Source organism: Engystomops pustulosus, chromosome 1 (genome assembly GCF_040894005.1).
Source record: "Engystomops pustulosus chromosome 1, aEngPut4.maternal, whole genome shotgun sequence".
Lineage (NCBI taxonomy): Eukaryota > Metazoa > Chordata > Amphibia > Anura > Leptodactylidae > Engystomops > Engystomops pustulosus.
The window spans coordinates 249,830,682-249,856,462 of NC_092411.1; the positions used below are offsets into that span (position 1 = coordinate 249,830,682).

Genomic DNA, 25,781 nt, shown 5'->3' on the forward strand with positions numbered 1-25,781 from the left:
AATTGTTTCTCTATGCAGCAAAACAGCCGACTTTACCCATGTACAGGCTCCGTCAAAGATAAATATTCTGACATTTATTAATCAGAAAGGTAATAATGTGACATTGTCCAAAATAATCCTCCAGCAATCTGTCATACGATGCTTGTAACACAGGTGCCCTACTACCCCAGAGATTTGTGAACAGCACTGACTGTGTTTGTACCCTCTTTAATGTGGCATAGGCCAATTGTTTCAAGAATAAGTGAAGATCTACTACACAAGTCCTACAGATAAACCTATCCTTAAAGGGATTTTTCATTGACACATTTAACTGCATTTATACTATAGGGGAATAAAAGTCTCAATTGCCAAATCCCTTCTCCCCCGAGTTCAACAGAATGGGCAGCTGCAAGTTCCATACTGAATAGGACTTCTGGGATTGGGTCGTCCTGACTGATACAACTCAGTTATTTGCATCATTTGAGTTTTGGTAAAGCAAAACTTTTACTTGTTCAACACACAGAACAGGAGCACGTTTTTTCATTATACCTTTCTGTTTAGACACTCTAAAGAATTACATCTGTTCTGTCTACTTGACGTCACCTGGTTCTGACTCACATGGACCTATGTCCGCCCTACATACGTCAGACGTGCTGGAGAGGTGAGCGCTGCTCACCCCTCCCCTTTCCATAGAAAATAGAGCCGAATGGGAGTTCTTACAGCCAAAGATAGAGCATACTCTATCTGTTTTTGCGGCCACGGCATGGCAAGTGCTCACTATACCGAACCCAGGCGCCATAGACGCCCTTGGGGGGCGTATATCCGGCGGTGAATTTGCAGGCGGATATATGTCCCTCATACGTCCATGTATATGCACCCTAACCAATGCAAATAACTAAAGACTGAACATAAATTTGAACTGGGTCTTAGCTGTCCCAGAGGTCTCATAGAAATAACTAAAGCATACAACAAACTCATCTTGCTCTCCAGGATTTCCATGGGACTTCGACAATGGCTTACAGAAGGAGCCCAGGTTTTATAGAGGAGGTTAAAGTTACTTGCAGTCCCCTGTTATGCCAATCATTCAGATCTCCCCCCACAATCATTCACCCTCAATTCTGTAGATAGGACTGAAATGTTACAGAGATCTGAAACTCACTGTCCCCTTCCAAAATCATGACATATATCATAACAAAAGGCCCTTATAGAAAACATTACATTTAATTTCTCCAAAGGATGTCCCATTGAGTAGATCACATATGACTGCAGATGGTCATTATATTTCTGTTTGGCCTCTCTTTTTTCTGCTTCCAAGCAGGAGATCTTTAATCGAGAAAGAGTAGCAAAGATGTGGTGAAAATTTTCCATCATGACAACATCTCGAGGTGTTTTCTGGCTTTCATTTGCAACTTTTTCCACTGTAACAAAAAACACAAATCAAAAGATCATATATTCTTTTTTTTTTTTTAAAGGGAACCACCTTCTCTATTACCGTATATACTCGAGTATAAGCCGACCAGAGTATAAGCCGAGACCCCTAATTTTACTACCAAAAACTGGGAAAAACTACTTACTCGAGTATAAGCCGAGGGTGGGAAATGCATTGGTCAAACCCCCCCCAGTAGTATACAGCCTGCCAGCCCCCATGTAGTATACAGCAAGCCCCTAGTAGTATACAGCAGCCCCTAGTAGTATACAGCCAGCCTGCCCCCACGGCCCTTAAAAAAATAAACTTAAATACTCACCATCCGATGTCGGCGCGGCTTACCGATGTCTCGAGTGTTAGCTTGTTCCGTCTTCTTTCTTCTCCGCGGCTCCTCTTCTTTCTTCCGGCATGGACGCGGCCATGTTTTCATCTAGCAGGCGCATACTATGACGCGGCCGCTGCTGACGTCATGGTATGCGCGGCCACGAAGAAAACATGGCCGCGTCCATGACAGAAGAAAGAAGAGAGAAGAGGAGCCGCGGAGAAGAAAGAAGACGGAACAAGCTGACATCGGAGACATCGGTAAGCTGTGTTGACATCGGAGGGTGAGTATTTAAGTTTATTTTTTTAAGTGGGTTATTTTTTTTTTGTAATAGACTCGTGTATAAGCCGAGGGGACGTTTTTCAGCACTCGGCTTATACACGAGTATATATACGGTACATTATGCCTGCAGATGGCATTGATCTGTTCAGCTCCTCCTGCTCTATAACATGCTGCCTGCAGATGGCATACTAGGTTTGATCTGTTCAACTCCTCTTACTCTAGAACATCTATAACATGCAGATAGGACACAATGTAATATATTCTCAGATCCTGATGCTCTATAACATGCTGTCTGCAGATAGGACACTATACGATCTGCTCAGTACCTCCAGCTCTTTGTTGTGCTGCCTGTGACTTCCTTATAGTGTTTTCTTGTAAACAATACTGACACAGAATGTATCAAATAGAAGCATTATGCCCCGTGTTATTTAGAAGTCTTTAGTAATGACAATCATTACACATATTTTTTGCACACAGGTTTTTGTAGGTTTTTGTTCTTCTTTCCCTAATATTTACCATTTGTAAAAACTGCTCTGATCAGTTTTGTATATGCTTTATCCAAGTCTCCTCTTCTTTCAGCAGATCGAAAGATTGACTCGGCCAGTTCAGCGAACTCTTCAAATCCAGATACAAACGGAAGAATTCCAACTTTGCTCTTCTTTGATATTTTTACATCCTCCATCTGTTTGATCTGGTTGGTCTAAAGCAGGAGAGAAGTGGCATTAAATCATTACAGAAAAAAATTAAAGGAGCAACAAAGATAAGCAGTAAAAAAGAGCCTATCCGCTCTTCCTTCACATGTGTATGTATAAGGCTACATTCACACGAACGTATGGGGTGCTTATAAACGGCCGACGTATATATGTCACCCATACACTTCTATGGGCTCACGACTCTGTACAGGAGCGGTATGGTACAGCACACGTGCGGCACTGTACCGCTCCGTAGCCCATAGAAAGATAGGACATGTCCCATCTCTCTACGTAATACAGCGCTGTATATTCCTGTGGAGAGGGGCGGGGGTGAGCTGCGATCCTCCCCTGCTCCTCTCCGCAGCCACGATGTATGCCCGCCGCACCGTAGTACTTGTGAATGTAGCCTAAGAGAGTATATAGAAGCATACTCACTTTCTACAGCCATCCCCAGATGCAACACAACTAAAACTCTTACTACATTTGTTAGGGAATCTTGAAAGAGACAAATAATAAAGTCAAACATCTTGTGAACACTGGCTTAGGGTCCATTACCCAACTTGCCTTGCATGCAGTGGCAATCTTCTCTCTCCATAAGAGGCTAGATATATTATCTCTACCACCACATTAGTGCATAAAAGTACATAAAATGTCACCAATATGAGACATACTAAGAGGTTCCGATATCTTAGAATATGCGGAACCCAACTATGCAGCTGGATAATCCAATGCCAGAATTAAGCTACACCAGGAATTGGGGGTGGGGGGTCTAATATGGATTTCATTAAATTAAATCTTCAAATATTAAAGTTAATTTTTTAATTAACAACATAACAAACACAAGGCTGTCTTCACCCTGCTGGCAGCTGTCCAGAGGTTGAGTGGTGAATACAGCTCTATACCAGCAGTAGATTATAAATCCCCATTGTTTCTAACAATTTAAGGATAGTAGAATGAAATAAAACCCTCAGAAAAATATAACTGTTTTGTTCTAAAAACAGCACCTCACCTGACCACGGTTTGTACAGGTATTGCAGTTTAGTTGTATAGAAATAAATGTGGCTTATTTGCAGTAAAACGCACCACCCATGGTCAGGTGTGGCACACTTATTGGAAGAAGGCAGCCATGTTTTTCAACCCCCACGTTTTTCAGGAATTAACATGAATCACCTGGCACCTGCTGCTCAGCCCAGTATCGACACAGACCATAGAACTGGAAGTAGTTGGATGTTTACTGTTGTATGTGCAAGCATATTACCTTTACTTATGATACAGGATTACGTTAAAGGGTATTTTCATTAAAGAGATGTGTCCCCCTGTCCACAAAGCACCTTGGTCTTCGCTGACTTCTATAGGATTTTCTTGACAGCTTACAGCTCAGGGAAACGTATGCTTCCCCATTATTCTGATCGCTGAGGGTCTAACTTCTTGAATTCTCAGTAATTGCACATTTTCAATGTGCCACCTATGGAGCCCAAAGCCCCTCAGGCTCATTTTGCATAATTCTAATAGCCTTTTTTGTAAAAACCAGGGCATAAGAAGCTAAAAGGAAAGTTGATGCTACCAGATCGAGCACAGAGAAAAATGTAATTGTGCTTTGTTTACAATCCTTTATCCTGGTGTTTTTTTAATTCATGAACTACAATTTTTACTTACGATGCATTTATCAAAATTCCTCTTCACTGTAACCAGGACATTGCCAAGTGTTGTACTGAGGAAGGAGGCAGAGTCCACGTTCTCCGCAGTCCACACGTGGTGGCTCATCTTCACCAGCATATACAAAGAGTTAAAGCTGTCAATCTTGTCTCCCAAAGCAATAAGATTGTTAAGTTCTGGTTCTATGCAGCGGAAGATGTGAGTCATCATCTGTCGGATCATTTCTTTCCTGTAAAGTAGTTGTCAATCCAACATTATCGTTAGTTTAATTAAGCTGAGCTCTGTGATTGGAAGGCTTATGTAATATCATCAGCAAGGGAAACGATGAGCCTTGAATTCATACTGATCAAATGGTACATATTAGTATGTATAAAAGCACGTAATGTAAATGAAGATTTCTTTCTTATTAGTAATAAAACCATAAGACTTACTCTGACGATGTGCTTAAGCTTGTGTTCTGTGACCGAGAGAGGCCACCTCCATCTGCATCATCTTCACCCTAAAAGACATGAAACAATATACAAGGTGTCCTTTGAGGGGATGTCCAGTTTCAGCAAATATTTGACATGTTTTGTGTAATGAAAAGTTATACAATTTTCTGTATCAATTCCTGACAATTTCCTAGAACTCTGCTTGCGGTTATATACAGGAAGTTACACTGTTTACTTCCAATGGATAAAAACCGATCCCGATCATGTGATGCCACACAGGTGCACAGCCCCGATTAGGGTGCGGTCACACGGTGCGTTCTTAGGCCCTTCTTGGTGCATTTGTTTTAACGCAATGACAACCCATGCTTTTTAAAACACATGTGTTTTTGCATATTTACCATGCGTTTGGCTGGTTTGAATCAGTTTTTCTTCATTTGTGGAAATTTAAGCAGCTGTGAAAATATTAATACAGCTGCTTAGGGTGGTGGCACACGTGGCGTTTTTGAATCTTTTTCCTTGGAGCATGATTTTAGTAGAGTTTTGCTCTGGTATGTTATATGGTGACACAGCATTAGAAGAACAAATGAGCGTCAGACATGTCAATCCACTTTCATGAAGGTGTTTAAAACTTGGTAGACTTAACTTTTTTGGCGCATAATTGAACCAACAAAAATCAAGTGCAGTAAAAGTGAAGGGATTGAAGAGCTTCGCCCGAATTCAGTAACAAAAAAAGAAGCTGTGCATGCAGCTAAATTGTAGCACTGAAATAAAATAAATATGGTGCAGTAAACAAAAAAAAAACATCCACCAAAAAAAATGGAAAGTCAATAATAAATACCCCCTATAGACAGGAGCTGGAAGAACAGTTCCAATCTCCAGGTAGTGGCCACACTGGGTAAGTGCAGCTCAGGTCTTAGCCATTAATTTAAATGCAATAACACAACGCACCATTTGAGCTTTTTTTTCTTGCTCAAATGTGCAAAAAAATGGTATATAGGTCTATAGAAAGTCTTATACCATAAAGCAATGCACTATGTGGCCTCATATTACATCCACTATGCAGATATTTGTAGTGCAAGGCAACACCATTTCTAAAAAGCCTTCCGAACACTACCTCGGTACCTCATTACTATCATGATTTGGCTTTGATTAATAATAAATTGTTTCCTTCCCGACCAAAATAATAAGACAGAGTTCCTTATCCTCCTCTAACCCATTAACTTTCTGTAATACCGTCTACACGTCGGCAAGACTTTTACCAAACCACAACAGACGAGTGACCTAAATTATTCATAATGTGATCATTTAGATGGGCTTATCGGTCCACAATGTTCCCCTCAAAAAACACAATGTCTTCTGCATTTGTGGCTGATCTATCCGTTCAGCTTAACATAAAAGCCTTGGTTTTGTTTTTGAGAAGACGATATCTTATTTCTTTTCCCAAAGGAAAAGCGAATTATTTGCTAGTCATATGGAGTCATAATAATAAAATATTTCTTATTAATAAGAAATGCTGCCAGTTAAAAGATAAGAAGGACATACATTTCCTGTAGAAAATTACTGACTTTAAGGTAGAAACAACTGATACTTCCAGCAGAAGTTACACCTCAAATTAGGGGAAAAATGATCTGAACATAGGGGTCCTGAATGCCAAGACCCCCATCAATCCCTTTCTTGGCTATCCCATAGAACTATATGGACCAGCGAGATGTATGTGCACCTGCTGCTACAGATAGGACCACCACTTATATAACTGCTGGGAGAACAGACTCCCCCCATTAATCACAATACCAGGTGTCCCATTCACACTAACTGATGGAGTGGCAGGCCAAGCAGGAGTCCTGCTGCTCCATTTAATTCTATAGGATCATTAGAAATTGCCAAGCACAGCACATGACTATCCCCAGCACTCCCTTTCACATTCTAAGAGGAAGAAAGGGATAACCAAGCGATGTGCTCAGCAATTTCTAACACTTCTATGCTATTGAATGGAGTGGTAGGACACATACTAAATCTGCATCTCCTTCAATTCATGACAACAAAACAATAATTCAGTGAGGATTGCTTCCTATGATTAGTGGGGGGTCCCACCAATCAGACCCCTACCGATTAAATTGTTACCCCAAATCCTGTGGATAGGGATAACAATAAAACATGGTACAACCCCTTTAAACGAATTTGAGCAAGCAAGTATTTTAAAGTTTTGCAATAATAGAGGGTCAACTCTTGAAAATAATTTTCATTGTGCATGTAAAACAAAAAGGAAACAACATATACCGAAATATATGACAAAAAGTACAAATGTATACAGCTACTGTGCGAAATGATGTGCATCTATAGTTACAGATTGCGAAGTATCGAAACCAATGTATACATAGAGACCTATAGGTCCATATTTTATTCTATTTTAGATTCTGTTTTAAAACTGTGATATGTGCAGAGGACAGGCAAGAATTGATTCTAAGAAGTGGCGAATAGCTTCAGACCAGGGAGTGATATAAGACAAGGGGACATCCCTGTAACCAATCCATCAACATATAAGTGCACTGAGCCCTGAAGAACCTTGCAAGTAAGGTTAGAATGTTGATGAATAAACTGAATACTTATAGAAGGTCCATTATGTAATTATGAGAGTTTCACAGACACAAGTGAAGGACTGCATAGAGTAACATGAATAAATGATTAGCGTTCTATACCATGGGTGTCCGAGGCATGCTCTGATGTTGGGAGAGATTAAAGAATTTACTGATGAAGTCTTGTTCAGCTAGACAGAGCGGCTCCAGTTCACTTAGGACCTGTTCAAAGATCTGAGCAAAAAGAAAACTCTCATTATATTGAGCGTCCATATCTTATTAACCACATTTAAAACCCTGTTAAGCAATTATATACGGTACTAAAGGCAATGAGTGAGCATACGGTTTGGCAGAAAAATGTTTCTAAGCGTTAGAGAAGATTAGGATGACAACCTCCATCCATATGATTAATGGAAAGACGCTGTGTACAAGCAACCCTTCTAGATTACTAGACTCTACTACACTGTTAGATAGCACCCCCCCTGCCTTAAAGGGGTTAACCCCTTTACACAGGATAGAGGATAACAAGATGATCAGGGATAGTCCTACTGCTGGGACCCCCCCTCTCCCCCCCCCCCCCCCCTCCCCCCGATCATGAAGATTCTGGAGAATGGGGATCTTGTCCAATTCAATTCCTTAAGCACTTTTGTAGTTTTTACACAAAAGTATTTGACATCATAATTATTTTTTTCCTGGCTAACACGGTATTTCATGGTAAATCGCTTGGCCATTTCCAGCACTCAGGGATCTCTGCAATCTCCGGTCACTCCCATAGAATTGAATTGAGCGGCAGGATGCATATTCGTTCTGCTGCCCCACACATGAGTTAAAACAAGACCCCATTTTTTTTGGATCACTGGGGGTCCCAGCAGTTAGATCCTCTTGATGACCTTGTTATCCCTTATTCTGTAGATAGGGGATAACTTATTAAGTTTGTACACCCTTTAAATGACTCCCGTAGCATTTAAGCAAAAGCCTCCCACAGCTACAGAACAGGGGATAGATTGTACAGAAAGCTAAAAAGCAGAGTGCACAGCAGTGCGAGGTCTCCTGGAATAGAAATCTATTTTTTCATAGTACTGCTACTAGTAAAACACACAAATGTATATAAGCTCTCCAGGAATACTATCCAACACTTTCTGCAGTTTTACATGATCAACAATGCTGAAAGTTTGTGTTAAATTTTACCAGAAGATAAGTATTCCCCATGTCACTGCAGTGGTCACAGTCACGGGAGCCATAATGCTAGAAAAATAATACCTTGTCAAACTTGGTGCGGTCCGCTACATCCAAGTCAGAGGCAGACATGTTGCCCATATCTAACAACGAAGAGGACTGAGACCGGCGGCTTCCTGAACTCTGGACCGTCAGTTTATTCAGGCTGGATGTGGATCCCGTAAGCTTCCCAGAGCTCCCATGAAGACCTGAAACCACAAGGAGGAAGAGATTTTATTAGAAGAGGGTAGAGGAATACAATCCTGTGATTTACCGGTCTTCTTTGGTTGGTCCATAGTTGTTGTATGTGAGTATGACTACGCAAGGTAACATTTGTGCGGGCACCAAACAAACGTGCAAATTGGATCATTTTTTAAATTAATTGTTAAAATTGTTTATCCAAGTATATCCACAGTATAGGAGATAACGGATTGACCACAGGCAGCCCCACCTTCATGAAAATGGAAGCAGAAGTTTCCTATATTTTGGTTTTATGTTTTTCTATAACAGTAACAGGTGTCAGTGTCAACTAATCATAGTAATAATCATAACTTGAATGAATAACTAGATGAATGCCTACTGATGGACATTATGGTGTACAGATGAGTGCATAGACCAAAGGGACCTTCAATAAACACCAGGCAAGAGGAACCACTACAGCCACAGTTACAAGCTACCGACAACACGTCACTGCTGGCCTTTGTATACAAACAGAAGCTGGCAGTGACGGGCAACTAATAACGGATAGAGTGTATGGGCTCTTTATTGTTTAGACACACCTGGAGCCATCTTTTTACATCCGGAAAATCCCTCCTCATAGACTGTAAGATCTTGCGAGTAGGGCCCTGACTCCTATTGTTCCATATGACAGTTTGTACTCTGTAATGTAATATTATATTAGTATATGTCCCCTATGATTTGTATAGCGCTACAGAATATGATGGCGCTATATAAATAAAGTTGATTATTTATGATGTCAAAAACTATCAACATTTTTGTTGATAAATCTAGCAGCTTTATTATAGCTCCCATTTAAAAGGGCTTGTGCCTGTGGATAGGGGACAACACGGTGATCAGTTATAAGGTCAGACTGGTGGGACCCCCACCGACCATTAGAATGCGACCTCCAGCAATCTGGTGTATGGAAGTGTGAGAAATTGGTAAGGATAACGCTTTGCAATCTCCAGCATCCATTAACTATCTAAGCGAATGCTGGAGAAACTCAGGCGCTTTTTTTAAAATTTATATTTATTCATGTCCGACACATGCATATAATTGAATGGAACGTTAGAACACACACACTCTTTCGAATGCTCAACCCATTACTGAGAATGGGACCCCCATTCCCTGGATTGCTGTGGTCCAATCCTTGTGATCCGTTTGGGTCCTAGAAGTCAGATCCTCACCGATTACCTGTGGATAATGGATAACTTGCAAAGATAGAAGGAAATCTACCACCAAAATCAAGCATCTTATATACAGGGCACACTTAATCATAGATCCAGGCACTGTGACTGTGGTAATATTTTTATATTTGTTATTCATGGCCTCCTTTCTTCTAAAATCAAGTATTAAAAATTATGCTAATAAGCCTGTGGGACTACCCTAGTCCTTCTTATGAACTTTCTTTACAGACTGTCACCCTCCCCCCTGCTTACTCAGCACTTGTACAGTGAGTTGGAAGTGTCATTGCACAAGTGATGAGCAGGGGGAGCAGTGTAACAGCCTGTAAAGTCCGCTCACAGAGATCACCTCTCAGGCTCATTACCATAATTATAAAAGTTGATTTTAGAAGGATGTAGGCTATGAATAAAAATATAAGAAGATTACCACAGTAAAGGTACCTGGACCTATGAGTAATTATCCCTGGTTTATCATGCCTGATTGTCACAGTAGATTTCCCTTAAAGGGAACCTGTCACCAGGGACATCATTTTCACTAAAGACAGATTGTAAAAGCCCAAGACACCTGCAGTGCAAATCTGCCTTTCTGCCTTTTCTAAGCATTTGCATTACAACATAATTGTGTGTTACTTACTCTTGCATCCTGACAAAATCCTGGGGTAGTCACAGGGGCTGGACTTTGATTTGGATGCATTTCAAAAAACAACATGTGACTTGTCTGAGCTGCAGGCTGCCTCCATCTTTGTGCTCCTGTACAAAGGTGGGGGCTAAGATCTGAGGAGTGAGTAACACAGACAAGGCACATGTTTTTTTAAATGCATCCAAACCAAAGTCCAGCCCCTGTGACTACCCCAGGATTTTTTCAGGGTGCAAGGGAAGTTATAACACACAATTATATTGTAATACAAATGCTTAGAAAAGGCGGAGAGGCAGATTTGCACTGCAGGTGTAATGGGCTTTTGCAACCTGTGTTTAGTTAAAATGAGGTCCCTGGTGACAGGTTCCCTTTAAGGCTTTATTAATAAATAAACCCCACTATGTCTTCTGATGCATTCATGTATGAATCCATTTGCTAAAGTCAATTCAGTAGACAGTTGCCAACACAAGGCAGCCGTGTTATACTCACTTTCCGTCTCCTGTTTCATGGCACTCTCTTTTCGAGGCAGCGTAGCTGGTATGGATTAAGTTGCAAGCACCAAAGACAAAGATGCATTAGAAAACAGGCATTTAGCGGAGACCATGCACAAGAGGCAAGTTAGGCACTAGTTGGAAAGAGACATGCAGAAGACTATATTAAGCAGTCACAGTAAACTAAAGCTGTGAACGGTTACATGGACAATTCAACGTATAAGTGTTGTAAGGAGACACACAGAGGCACGCCTTGTATTAGAGGTACCAGTCATTCATGTATGATATCATGAGGTTAAATATATACGTCAGGCATGGGACAGATATCAGAAAAGACAAAGATGTGACTGGATATAACTATATCTAGAAATGCCTGTTTAAAGAACCAATGCAAATTTATTTGGGAATACTTTATGGCAGAAATTGATCGTATGGACCTTCCACCTTATTGGTGGTGACTGCATATTTTTTACTTAGCTTCTATTCACATAATATTAAAAGCTGATTCTGTCCTAGATAATATCTGGTCAGTAGGTAGTAAGGTAAGAAACAGGACAACATTATGAATGTAAGACAAGGGATTCTGACTTTAGGTGAACATAGGGTGTATCCATTACGCTTAGTGCACAATAATGTATGGACTTTCTCCTTTACCGTGTTTATTGATTATTCTTGTGGAACCAACATTATCTGTATTAAAAGGAGAAAAATGTGTCGTGTGAAGAAAACTCAGACCATGTAACACAGCCACCAAGACCACCTTAAAAACCAAACTTCTGTATGGTATGCCACGCGCTAGCAACACGCATCAGCAAGCGAGTCATAGGATGGCAGGCATAAAATATCACATCCTAATAGAGTTTATTAGGACTGTAAGGAAAAACTGCACACAAGCAAATGGCATCCACCGTTATAAAGCAAAAATACTGTATTTTAGAGGACACAGTGCTCACTGGGTGATAGTCTGACAAGAGGTTGTCCCTACTCTTATGATCTGTCAATCAGATGGGTCATTAAAAAGGGGCGAGGATACGGCCTCTAGTACCTTCCTCATCACTGGTGAAGGACCTCAAGCCCCTATTACAGGTCTAAGGGTTGGCCCATGTCCTTACCACTAGAAACAAGAGGATGTTTGGAGCATCTCCACTACTAGTAACAAAATAAGTATAGACCTTTCTAAACTAATGTGATCCAATCATATCATTTCACCTACTTTGACTTTCCCCAAAAGCTTACCAAACTTCTTTCCTTCCTTAGCCACGCCGGTCATCTTGTTTTTAGCCACCTCGAAAAAGTCCCTGATCTCTCGATCATATAGACGGACAATATAATCGATATAGTTCTGAAAAAAAAAAATGCTAGTCAACATTTTTTTTAACCTTAACCCTTGAATTTACCTTAAACCATTGAATTATAATGCTTTTAAAAAGAGCATAGATTTTAAAAGCAATATAATTTAAAGGGGTTCTCCAGTGACATACAAGTTAGCCCCTACACTCAGAACAGAGGCTAACTTGCTGTTCAGAGGGGGTCTCATTGATCGCCATAACCCGCGATGAAGAGGATAGTCCTGACATGAGATAAATTGCTGAATACAGTGGTTGGCTATGTCAGGACCCCTGGTTGCCCATGTGTCGGGGTACGACAGCGGTACAACAGACCCCCATTCTTGTGCAGTGGGGGTTCCATCACTTAGACCCCCACTGATCAGCAAGTTAGATCCCTATCCCAGCATAGGGCTAACTTGTATGTCACTGGAGAACCCCTTTAATGGATGAATTCAATTTTATTTTTGGGACTTGAGCCTAAAAGGAGGTTCTGATCGTTTGCATAATATACTGCAGTACAAGTGTATAAGTATACTGCTAATATACTTGTTTAACAAGTGGAGCTTGATTGATAGTCATGAAAGCCTCTCAGGGGCTCCAGGCTTTCAGGGCAACCAACTGACACACATAACGACACCATGGGGAAGACAATCTCAGCACAGAACTTATCGGTGTCAGCTCCAAACACAAGTGTAGGGCCATGATTTGCAGCCAGATACACGTCCCCATAGACACCTTTGGTTTGCCATCGTACCGTTGCCAGGAAATAGGGCATGCTCCATCTTTTCCTGTGTTTTTAGCCCCAGTGCCTGGTGTTCCAATAGAGAGGGGACGGGTGAGCAGTGCTCATCCCTCCGCCTCTCCAGCCGAACATGTGCTATGCCCGGGTACAGGCCAAGGCATAGCACACAGCACCAGGCATATCATATAATACAGCAGTGCAAATGCTGTGTATGGAGAGGGCTCGGCAGTCTTTTTGTATCTTAATATGGCTGGTCTAATGGATAATATGTAGATATACAACTTTTGAGAAACACAAGAGCCCAACAGACCTTGGTTAGGCCCTCATATCTAGTATATTCAGTGGTTTTCAGCCACTCCATCAACTTGGCATATCGGAGAAGGTCGCGGTGAAAAGGATGATGGTTTGGTAGAGTCAGTTCAACTGAGAGTGTGGAAGTCTGATCATGGCCCTTTAAAAACAAAAAAAAATAAAAAAAAATGATTTGGTATTTTCAACGTTATCAGTTTAAAACACAAAAATTGAAACTAGAACAGTAGAAAAACTCCACTACAATACCAGCCATTGCCTTCACATAAGTCTTATTATTAAAAATCCCTAAAAAAACTGTTTTATGGGAAAATCTCTGAAAAGGAAACAGGTACTCACCATAACACTGGCGTATACTTACCTCCCATATACATGTTTAGCACCTCATAAATTAGTAACTGCTAGCTTCAATAAGTGGACTTACATTTACATCCATAAGGTGGGATTAAATATGAAATTCTGTCAGAAGAGTTATGCTTTCACCATAAATAATGCATCACAGCCAATACAGCCTATATTCATCAATGTACATCTATCTCCTCACTAGGCACTGAACAAGCACATTTCATCTCTTCAAAGGGTTGGCCACTAATAGAAAAGAACAAGACCCTAATACGGTAACCCATATTGTACTTGTCCTCGTAAATTTTCTCTGCAGGAGTAGCAGGTCACATGACCTGTCGGCAGCTGGATTTAGGACTTCCTGTGGTATCCCATATTTCATTTCTCTGTGATAACCATGCCCATATATAAGTGGTTGGAGGAGCGTGTGGCTCTAACCATCAATATGGGTTATCAGGGAGAAGGCCTGCATACAGTTATGAATGCATGGCAGCCTTGATCCAATGAATGTCCGTACGAACTGGGACGTCAGAGGAAGTCCTCAGTCCTGCTGCCGGTATGTCACATGACCTGTGAACTACTAATAAATGTTACTATGGCAAATACAATATGGGTGACTTTATGAAGGTCTTGTACTTAACAGAGGCATTGCCTGGATATTTTTGAGTGATAAAAACTGAACATCTTGCTTGATCTGTAATCTATGCAGAGGTGACTTGCGACTATCACCTGTTGTGTGTGTTATCTGTCTGTAATTTCATCATAGAGGCGTTAGCTTCCACTGTCATCTTGTCTGTGAAGATAATTAGATGATCGCCGAAAAGTGATCTCCAAGGAACAGGAGGTATCAGCCTGTTATGATGCTTATAGGGCTCATAAATGCTTATTATGTGTCTTTTGGTTCAAAGGTAAGGAGGATCCAGTACTGACAGACCCTCCTGACTTCTGTCCTGGAGATAGAGATAGGGTGAAGCTCTTCACCCTAAGAGAACAAAGCCTCTGCACTGCTCTCCCTCTCCTTCCTCATCCGACATGAGGAGCCGGACTGCCCATCACTACTGGGCAGCATAAAAGGGTTTGTCAGGTCATGTCAGCAGCATGTGTCTCATCACATGCTTCCTGCATCTCTCCTGCTTCCCGGGAGTGATGAGAAGTCCCGCTCTTCTTAGTAAGATGGATTATCAGGCTCCACTCACTAAAAAGAGTGGCTCTTGAACAATTCTTCAGCAACCCATTACACTTTTAACCCAATTTTCCTCAGATTAAAAGGGGTTTGGTTACCACACAAGGGGAAGGGTTACAATAATAGGTACATAGTTAAAGGGGTTTTCCCACGGACAAAGGTTAGGCCATATCCCGTGGATAGGGCCTAAGTTTTCTTTGTGGGAAAACCCATTTAATTAAACGGTCGGCTCTCGGCCAAGAGCCAACTCCTGTCATATAAAAGAGCTGGCATGTTAGTGAACGACCCATCACTACTGCCCAGGGATGGGGCAAGGAAAGTTGTGTATGGATCCGAATAAGAAAAAGAGGCTTGTTTGTCTGTGTGAGTGTGTGAATGAATGAAGCAGAGCTGTGCTTTTGCAAATTAAGGTAGCAGAGCTGAGCTTGTGTGTGACCAATAGGAGTTTTAAAATTGGTGCAAAGTATATGGTTTTTTTTTTTTTCAATTACTAAATCGAGGTGCGCCTTATAATCCAATAAAGAAGGTTATTATTATAGAGATACCAAATTTTCCCAAGTTCCAAATTCCATTGGCTAACAGAACAGACATAAGCATAGCATCTGTCGCACAACACATCATGTGACTCCCAGGCATTGAGTGAGCAACTGGGTTGCATATATGTGTTGGGTTGGCACATAGGATACATCCATGAGACACATAATTGAGGAAAATGGTGGGAAAAGATCCGTTTAAGCCTAAAAGTTACAGTGTAAAAGCCATACAATGGCATACCACTGACTGTACAGGCGGTCCCCTGCTTAAGAACACTCGACTTACATATGACCCCTAGTTACAAACGGACCTCTGGATATTGGTAATTTATTGTGCTTTAGTCCTAGGCTACAATGATCAGCTGTAACAGTTATCACAGGCGTCTGTAATGAAGCTTTAGTGTTACTCCTGATTCTTATGACAACCCGACATTTTTAAAATCCAATTGTCACAGAGACCAAAAAAGTTCTGGTTGGGATTACAATGTTAAAATATAGAGTTCCGACTTACATACAAATTCAACTCAAGAACAAACCTACAGACCCTATCTTGTATGTAACCCAGGGACTGTCTGTACTACCTAGAGGTGATAGAGATTACCTTCCAGATTGGTTATAGATAATAAGCAAAATAACCGTATTTGTTCTATTTTTACAGGAGATTTCAGCAGTTACTGAAAGTGCACAAAACCATTAAAGCAATATATTAAGACTATTTCTTCATTAAACACAAAGTGATTCCAAGAAAACAAGTCAGGAGGTCACATCTTGTTTTCTATTATTCACCGCAAGCAGAAAAAAAATGAATGCACAACCATCAGAGAAAAAGGTTAATTTCCTACTCACTCTCTCGTCTAATGCTTCTTGTTAGAGGCACGTGGTTAAGGTTCTAATTATAGGAAAATAATGCAAACCAATATCAGGAATGAGCTTAATGGAGGGCACACTTTACACAGGCTTTATTCTTCACACTCCACAAACACTGAAGAGTTATGGAGCCTGAATGCCATGCTGGGCTATGTTCACATCAAAATAATAAAAAGAAAAAAAAAGTACAGAAGACCCCGAAGTGTACAATAATAGACACGCAAAGGATCCTATTGGTTATAAAAAGGTCCATCAAGCTTCTGTTTGGCCAGATTTCACAGACCAAACACTCACCAAGCATCACAGTGATACAAGATACACTTCTTAAGTTCAGTGATGTTGGTCCTTGGAGAAGAAATGGACTCATATATACAGTATTGGGTCCATCTGACCACACACCCCCAGACTGTGTACAGTTGTGAGTTTTAAATCCATCAGCACAAAACAAAAACACAGCATGCACTACTTTCTCATCATCTGTGTGCTGTGGAACCAAGTTTTTTTGACAGTCGTGGTAAATACAGATACAATACTAACAACATGGACTGAAAACGTATATATCTGCAGAAAACATGTTATTTGCAGTTGTGAAACTGATATGACCCGTCTGAATAAGCCCTGAAACTGACAGCACTGGGCCAGGCTGCGTAGGGACACATAGGTCATAGATTCCCTCCTATTGTTCCATATGACTGTTTGTACTCTTTAATGTAATATTATAATTCTATACATCCTCTATGATTTGTAAAGCGCTATGAAATATGATGGTGCTATATAAATAAAGATTATTATTACTATTATAGATTCTATTACGGAAAATATAGCAACTGTGTAATGGAGAATGGGACTGTAGCATCTGATTTACCAATGTGGATTCTACTTGAAAGTCAGGTAAGTTGCATGGAATTTGATCTTTATCACACTCCACTACCTTGCTCCGGCCACTCATATCGGATTATCCGGAGAGACCGGGAAATTGGGAGGAGCAGGGACTTAGGCTGCATATGGAGTGGAGCAAAGTAAATACGTAGGCCAAAATGGGAATGGGATACTAGAGCCCCACAGTTTATGCTGTTACAGTAGACGCTGACTGATATAAGAGAGTATACATTAGGCTACTCATGTGCTTCATGTCTGTGGCCCATGTGATATCATTGTGTGAGGTCCACTTTAACTCAGATGACAGCCGAAGCCACTAACACATCACGTAGGCAGCAGTTACACCCCAAATTTACAGAACAGAACACAGGTCAATAAAACTGCAGTCAAACAAAATTCTTGTGTTAGTAGCAACACAAACAGCCGTTCCTTAATCATTCAGCAATACACAAGAGCACTCTGCGTACTCACTGCCATAGAGAGGTAGTAGGCCCTGCTATACAAGTGAGGAAACATCTGAGTAAACTAGTGGAAGATAAAATACAGAGAAAGCCATAGATATTAAGGGGAAAAAAAGAGAAAGAGAGAGTAACCCCCCCCCCGCCTAATAAATAAATCATCTTCAATCCATTGCTTTTTTTCGTGCAATAGGAAGACAAATTTTTCAAAAACACAATTCTCAATGGATGAATAATTCAACGTCACTCGGGTTCTGCCCTGTGGTCTCGGTCTACTTTCCTGCAGAAATAAGCGGTCATGTGAGTATTACCTATAAAGCAAGTTACTGGCTTCAGTGGTCAGTGTATATAAAAGGCATCATCAATGCGCCAATCACAAAGACTAAAAAGGACCCCGGGAGAAGATGCACTGGAACAGGGGACCATTTCATTTCCACTAAAGACAGGTTGCAGAAGCCATTACAACTGGATTACAAATCTGCCTTTCTGCTTTCTCCAAGCATTTGCATTACAATATAATTGTGTGCCTTAACTTTAATCTCGACATGATGCATTATTCAATATGTGAGAAAGGGGTATGTGATCTGTAGGTTTAGACCCACCATCCTATATGGTGGGGATAGCAATCAAAGTTGCTACATCCTCTTAAAACTCATAAAAACTTTTTAAACAAGACTACCGTATTTTTCGGCCTATAAGGCGCACCGGACTATAAGGCGCACCTATAATAAATGCCTGCTAAGATATCTAGGTTCATATATAAGGCGCACTGGAGTATAAGGCGCAGGATCAAATGTAGTACCTAAAAATGACCAGCAGGTGGCAGACCTGTGCACAGTTCAAGCCAGCTACACTTCCCGGGAAACTTGTCTTCAGCGTGTCAGAGAGCTCCGATCTGAGAGGTATGGGCTGCTGGGGGTTAATGCAGGGTGATGCAGCAGGGGTTAAGTGGTCTCCCTCTGCCCCTTCTCCTTCCCTCCTCAGCCAGGGTGTTATTCCTGTGGGGTTCCCTGTGGCTCCTTCTCTTTCCCCTGTTACAGGGCTGTCAGGTATGGGGGATTGTTTACTGATGATGATGATTGCCTCGTGGTGGGCACTATGGCAGCTCCGGTCTCTCCGTGCTAGGGGAGGGCAGGATGGGCACAATGTTAGTTATGGTGCCAGGGCACTTCAGGAGCTAGGGACCCTGTTTACTGTGTGGGAAGGTGCAGGAAATTTCTGGGGTTGGAGCTATTAAACACTGGTAAATGTACAGTACATCTTGTCTGTAGTACATTTCTGTACAAGTTCATATATAAGGCGCACTGGCCTATAAGGCGCACCTTTGATTTCTGAGAAAATTAAAGGATTTTTTGTGCGCCTTATAGGCTGAAAAATACGGTACATAATTTTGTGGAGACACATTCCCTTAAAATCTACACATGTTGGTAGATATGATTTAGGAGTTGGACCTAAAATATGAAACATTAACCAACACACAAACTACCTGTTGGACAAACACGTTATTCAAGTGGCTGGCCAGTCTACGAGCAAACTGCTCCCGGAGGTCTCTGAACATCAGCTGCTGCTGCTGAACAGCCTGGAGCATGGAGTGTCCTACACCAAAAGAGAAGATTCTTGATTAATGGTAAGAAAATAATCTAATTATACATTATTTTATCATAAAGCGCTTACCTGGCTGGAGAGTGACATTCATACACTGTAGCAAAGCCTCTGCTGCGTTAGTGCAGGCCTCAATCCCACGAGACGAAGAAAGATCGGCTTCCTGAAGTGCTTTAATGTGACCCTTAGATAAGTCCATATGGTTCTGAAATATGAAACATCTAGTAGATTACACTAGAAGGGGCACTACATAGAGAAAACCTAAACTACACAATAGTTTTATTTTTTTTAAATATGAAACTATAGATGATGTATCAGCATTACATTACCAATTACCAATTAAGTCTCCCGTACACATAGGAGAAGGGAGTATCATATCTAACAGAAACAATCTCCATCTTTATTTACAAGGCACTTACAACAAGAAACTCAATTTCTCCCAGCAGGGTCTCACTGTTGGCTTTACTGAGCTCGATGAGGTGGTTGCTTTCAGAGATGTGATCCATCTGCTCCTTAACACTCTGCAGCATCTCCTCGTAGCTGCTCAACTTCCCTTCAATCTGGTCCACCTCCTTCAGAGCCTCATCCAACAGCTTCATCAAGATGTTCACTTGCTTCTCTGACGCCATGATTGACTGGATATTGGCCTGGAATATAAGAAGAACACAAACATATAGACAGTAAATGGGATACGCCATAGACCATGTAAGCTGCACCCATTTCCCACCAGGTCATACAGCATTGCCCTCTACAATTAGTAACCTTCCATAATGTGTCTTACCCCATCCAGAACCTGAAGCTCCCTGGATAACTTTTCCGCAAAGGCCTCTGCATTGGAAATGGCATATTCACAGCCCTCCATCATGAACTCAATGTCCTGCTTCTCCCGGGTATTCAGCTCCTGGTACTCAGCCGCTTCTTCTTCTCCTCCGGCCACATTCTGATTCTCTCCGCTAGGAACAGATTCTTCAAGCATCCAAAGAAAAAAAAAAAAATGACAAATAAACTTATAACATATGGAAATGTACACCCTCTAGGTTGTGGTCAGCCAGGTTATTGTGGGTTAACTGCAGAGAACAACAAATTTACTCCTTGATGACCAAATCAACCTAAGGAGTGTTTTAGTCCTAATGAGTCTGTGGATGTGGTGGTTTCACCCCTTAAAGGGGTTGTACCAAACATTGTTGTTATTCCCTACCCACAGGATAGGGGATAACACACTGATCAAGAGTCCTACTTCTGGAACCCTCACCAATCAAGAGAACACAGAAAATGACATAAAACACAGATGAGAAAAAAGGATATATTTAATATATGATTCACAAAACACCAGATGTAAGTTATCAGACAGAGAAGTAAAGAAATAAGTCAGGTCACCCACCTTCAGCAGCTTTAGGCAGTTCTGGAGAGTAATAAGTAGGGGAAAAAAAAGAGCAGAGGACAGTAAGCAAAGGAGTATTATAGCGAGACAGACGCAGATCGAAGTCACGTATACACACGGAATACAGCATCCACTAGAAAACTCAAGTTATTAAACAAATACAGGCAAAATAATTTTCTAATCAATTCCTTCCCCTGAATATGCAATACTATAGAGAGGTTACACTTGATGCAAATGCTAGTAACCCTGTGCATGCTTACATCCTGCTTACAATTAGGATTTTACCGCTCTGTTATCTCATACAATATATCTATAGCTACAGTAGACGGGGGCACAATGAGCGAGATTTACTAATCCCGTTTTAAAAAACTTTGCTTATTCATCATAGTGGATAATCCTGAATGATATATCTGGTGCATTGTGAGGCTAATCCACTTTTATACTTCTTTATTTGTAAGTTCCATTTAACACCCAAAATTTGTCTTTACTGTGCTTAAATTCTAAGGCTAAGTTCACACCTTCATTCAGTAGGTTCCGATCCTGTAATAATAGTGTAAACCTCTTGTGATAAAAGAGGAGAGGCTACCAGGTACAGTCTCTGTAACGCACAATATAGTGTGAAGGGTGATAGAGGGATCATTGGGTATAAGGCCATAGAGGTAAAGTATATATTATAAAGGAAAAAAAAACATTTTTAATGGAAAAACAAAAACATTTTAACAGAAAAAAGGGAAGTAGCCCCCATCTTTTTTTATTTTATAAATAACTGATGTGTAATGGAAGGTCCAAAAAGCAGGGGGTGAATGGATGACCTTCCATTTTTAGTTCCTCTTACACTCTCCTAAAATGTAGAGTGTAACTGAAACCCTAGGGTCAGGTCTCCTCCCAAATTTCTCCCATTAGCAGGTGTACGGGAAAAGAAGAAGAAAGACGATGGCATGCTGAATTTTATCATTGTCAATAGTCGTTATAAGAGATGTCTGACAGTAGATTACTCTCCTCTCCCTAATGAAAACACAAGCATACTCTGCCAGGCAGAGCATGCAAGTGTTTGGAGGAGTTGGGAAAAAAAGCTCAGATGCTGAAAGTTTAAGGGACCTAATAAGTGACTGAAGAGCAAATCATATGTGAAACATTTTAATCCTGGAAGTTGTTCCTAAATATTGAGTGCCCATTTGTGAGCATCTTACAACAAAAAAGCTCTCCCATATTCCCTTCCCATAGAATTCAATGCCACATGTCCTACACTTTCCATGGGCCTCCCCTTACAACATACCTTCCAATAGCTGAGCGCTGACATTTGCAAAGTCAATTTTTTTCCTCAGATATCGCTGATTCAGCTTCCAGAGGCAGGAAATGAAAGCATTCTTTTCAGTAGGACTGCTGGCAACCCACTTGTAGATTTTGTCAAAATGGAGATCAAAATCCGGACTTTCCTGTAACAGGATGTTTCAAAGTCAGTCTAATGTGCTAACTCTAGCATTTGCTATTCATTAGAGAATGGGCCTTTTATTTCAGAAAAAGGACAAGATGTAACCATTTGCATCACTCCAACACACAAATGTCAGCCATGAATTTCAATGTGGAAAATTACTTCAAAATGCAGGAGAATTTTTGTTAAAGAACTTGGGCTGCCATAGAGATGTCACCTGAGATATAAACAGTGAACACCTGTTTAACCTCTGTTCACATTTGTATCTGTAAACCTCCCTTGTGGACACCCTGTGGTCAACAAAGTCAATCACTGACCATATGGAAGTAACGTATGACAGCTATATCATGGGGGGCCCAAACAGACCAGCCCCAATGGTCACCATTACAATCAATATTGTTCATTGCTGACTATATGGAAGTAACGTATGATGGATATATCATGGGGTGCCCAAACAGACCAGCCCCAATGGTCACTATTACAGTCAATATTGTCCATTGCTGACCATATGGACATAATGTACGTGGGATATATCTCAGAAAGCCCAAGTAGACCATCCCCAATGTTCCCCATTACAGTCAATACTAACCATCTGGATGCAATATATGACTGTTATATAACAGGGGGCTATATAAATGGAAGACATGAGACAACTGGGAAGAATGCCATATTTCCATTAAGGAAAGGTGAAATAAAGTACACACATATAACCCTCTGCAGCTTCGGCTTATGATTTATTATGTGCAGGAAATGAACTTACAGGAATAGTTCATGTTCTAGAGATGGATGTATAGGAGGATATCAATATCATTATGCCAACAACTTACTTTAAGAGCATCCTTGGCATCCACCATAGACAAGTCCTTAAGTAACCAAGCAGTCTGTGTTTTGTAGAAATCCCCCTTATCAGACTTCTTCACCTTCACCACTCGGACGTGTGCAGGCCATTCTGTCGTCACTGTAAGAACAGAGCAGAATCATAAGTTACAGAACATCAAAATAGCATCCAGTTCTATGTACCATCCTACAATGTACATCCAGCATATTAGATGCCAAAAATAATGGCGCTGATTTATTTGTAATGATGTGAGGTAGAGGAAAAACACTGGAACTGTAACCAATAAAGTAAAAAAGATTGAGAAGTGGTGAAGGGTTCTCTTTAATCATGAATAAAAGCAAAGTGCAGCAGAGAGTATAACTAGTTACCCTTTACTTTCTGCGCACACACACACACACATATACATATATATATATACACACATATATATATTATATATATAAATATAAACACACACACAAGGTACTTACCGGTGGCACACAGGAAGCAGTTTTTCTTCTTCTTTCCTGCTTTGCAGACATTGACAATGCTCAGAAGTCGTTCATCATTGGGGGTAAATATGTCCCTCTGCAGAGCATGCTTAATGGCCGTCATCTTTCAGTAGCCAAATTCACATCTAGAATGACAATGTAGTCTAAGTACACAGGGAAGCAGCCAGTCAAAACCTCATATGAATCTATAAAAAAAAATATATAATGCATAAAAGGCAAAGCAGCCGGAGGAATGGATTTTACATAATTAAACGACTAGACCCCTTAGGAGGGGTATGAAATGTCTTTCTACAATATCTTCTATTATGTGAAATCTCACCATCTACCTCTAAAAAATCTCTTATAAAGCCATGTGAAAATGAGCAGAGAAAAGTCAGATTTGCCTGAGATGAGCCACATTTAGAGGCTGCAGTGTTTATTCAGACGCCTCCATCTTTGGTTCTTTAATATCTAGAAACATCAAGCGTGTGGTTCTGTCAGCTACAAAACTGACAGGCAGGAAGTGGATCTTTATCTGCAGTTTGCATTTCCAACTATTTCTTGAACTGTCTGTATCTCTGGCTCTATAGATCACAGAACCACCAGACCAATGTGATCTGAAAGATGAGTTTCTAATCTTCACTATTACACCAAAGCATATTTCTATGATTGTTTATGATGCTATAACACAGACATTAATATTTCAGTGAGGGATGGCTTTCTTGATTAAACGGTTATCTGGGTCACTGTCTTTAACCCCTTACTGCCGAGGCCCTTTTTAGTTTTTGCGTTTTCATTTTGTGTGATCACATCAGATTCACACAAGAAAACTGCTTGTGGGCAAGGGGCCTTACTGAGCCTTTGCTTTCTGTCGGTGTTTTCACATTTCAGTTGTTTTCCCATTAAATAAAAATTTTAAACCGATCCTATTTATTTCACAGATGTGGGTCACCGAACAGATCTCTATAGCTCTGCAAAAAATGTATGTATTTTACCGTGTTAAACCTTCATTTTTTTTCCTAGCGGACAAAAAAATGGAAGCAAAGCAGAGACAACACACACCAGTGTGAATCCACCCCAACAGAAGGGTTGTAGTATAAACTGAACACAACTGAAGGCTATGTATGGATCATCGCAGACAGGTAGCACATAAACAGACACAGCCATAGGCCGCATTCACACGGTGCGGTTTCATTGCGTTTTGAGATGAACCCCCAATCCATAGGTACCAACCGTGATCACATGCTGGTGTAACACTAAGTTTCCTTTGCGCCTGCTAAACGCAATGGAAATCAAACTGCACTGTGTGAACACAGACATAGACATACAATAATTACATATTGACAAATCTGTGATCATCTTTATTATGTAATATGGAGGTTTAGGTGGGCACTGATGTCCACAATATATGGCATGTCATGGTGATGGTGCTGTCACTGCTGAACAATGGATTGTATCCATCTATTGTACTATGTATTACACACTACTAATAGCTGCCATCAGTCTGGCCTGCTCTCCCGGGTCTAGTATCTGTCAGACACTGGATATGCTGTGCTCAGGGCTGCAAGAGCAGCTGACGAGGCCGCACAAGTATGAACACAGTCTGACAAGCCGAGCCCCGGCTGCAGTCACCCGCACACAGAGCAGCGCCCTCCCCCATTAATAATAATCACATCCCGACACCCGCTGACACCCACCAGAAACCACCGGGGCTCCTGCAGCGTCACCGCGCTCTCCTCACTGCCTTCCTGCCGCTCCCAGTCACCAGAGCCGGGGAAGGGAGGACACAGCGACGGGACTACACCTCCCAGAAAGCCCTTGCGACATTCAAAGCCATAGAACTTTATTCATACACAAGTGCGCAGACAGTATCCGTGTGGAAGCTGCAGGGTGCTGTAGTAGAGAGCTGAGAGAGATGTGCAATGTTACAACACTACTGGCTGATAGCACAGGGTAGAAGGGCACAGACAATACTATGGCCATATGTCCTGCCTGTGGTCAATCGTTATTCGGGCTAATTTTTACATTTCCTTTTTTTCACATGTACCACACATTTTAAACTTTATGTTCACCCACTGATTTTCAACAGCAGACTCTTTCCTTAGGTCGCGTTCACATGTGGCTCCTCAAATATGTTTTTAAATGCAATTAAAAAGACACATTAAATTAATAATAATTCTTTATTTATATAGCGCACACAGATTACGCAGCGCTGCACAAAGCATGACAAATCGATCCCTGTCCCCACAGGTCTCACAATCTAAACAACCTACCAGTATGTTTTGGAGTGTGGCAGGAAACCGGAAGACC

At 41.0% G+C, this 25,781-nt stretch overlaps 1 protein-coding gene across 11 annotated transcripts in view; it reads right to left on the bottom strand.

Annotated features, from left to right (window-relative positions):
• EXOC1 (exocyst complex component 1) overlaps positions 1-25,305 on the bottom strand; it is a 28,332-nt gene extending 3,027 nt beyond the window's left edge. The window contains exons 1-20 of one of the 11 annotated variants that reach the window (XM_072124075.1): positions 25,169-25,305; positions 23,472-23,617; positions 22,991-23,121; positions 22,008-22,167; positions 20,732-20,752; positions 20,132-20,316; positions 19,770-19,997; positions 19,423-19,555; positions 19,235-19,344; positions 17,762-17,815; positions 13,488-13,628; positions 12,344-12,449; positions 11,762-11,797; positions 11,106-11,150; positions 8,622-8,785; positions 7,485-7,595; positions 4,789-4,856; positions 4,358-4,586; positions 2,526-2,709; positions 1,198-1,397 (exon numbers count right to left, since the gene is read on the bottom strand). In XM_072124075.1, the coding sequence (XP_071980176.1) occupies positions 1,198-1,397; positions 2,526-2,709; positions 4,358-4,586; positions 4,789-4,856; positions 7,485-7,595; positions 8,622-8,785; positions 11,106-11,150; positions 11,762-11,797; positions 12,344-12,449; positions 13,488-13,628; positions 17,762-17,815; positions 19,235-19,344; positions 19,423-19,555; positions 19,770-19,997; positions 20,132-20,316; positions 20,732-20,752; positions 22,008-22,167; positions 22,991-23,121; positions 23,472-23,595 (2,430 nt within the window). In that variant the 5' untranslated portion in view covers positions 23,596-23,617; positions 25,169-25,305. Of the gene's footprint in view, positions 1-1,197; positions 1,398-2,525; positions 2,710-4,357; positions 4,587-4,788; positions 4,857-7,484; positions 7,596-8,621; positions 8,786-11,105; positions 11,151-11,761; positions 11,798-12,343; positions 12,450-13,487; positions 13,629-17,761; positions 17,816-19,234; positions 19,345-19,422; positions 19,556-19,769; positions 19,998-20,131; positions 20,317-20,731; positions 20,753-22,007; positions 22,168-22,990; positions 23,122-23,471; positions 23,678-25,168 lie in introns of all 11 variants that reach the window. The other 10 variants (XM_072124084.1, XM_072124094.1, XM_072124103.1 and 7 more) reach the window with 10 other exon arrangements.
• Between the last annotated feature and the right edge of the window lie 476 nt (positions 25,306-25,781).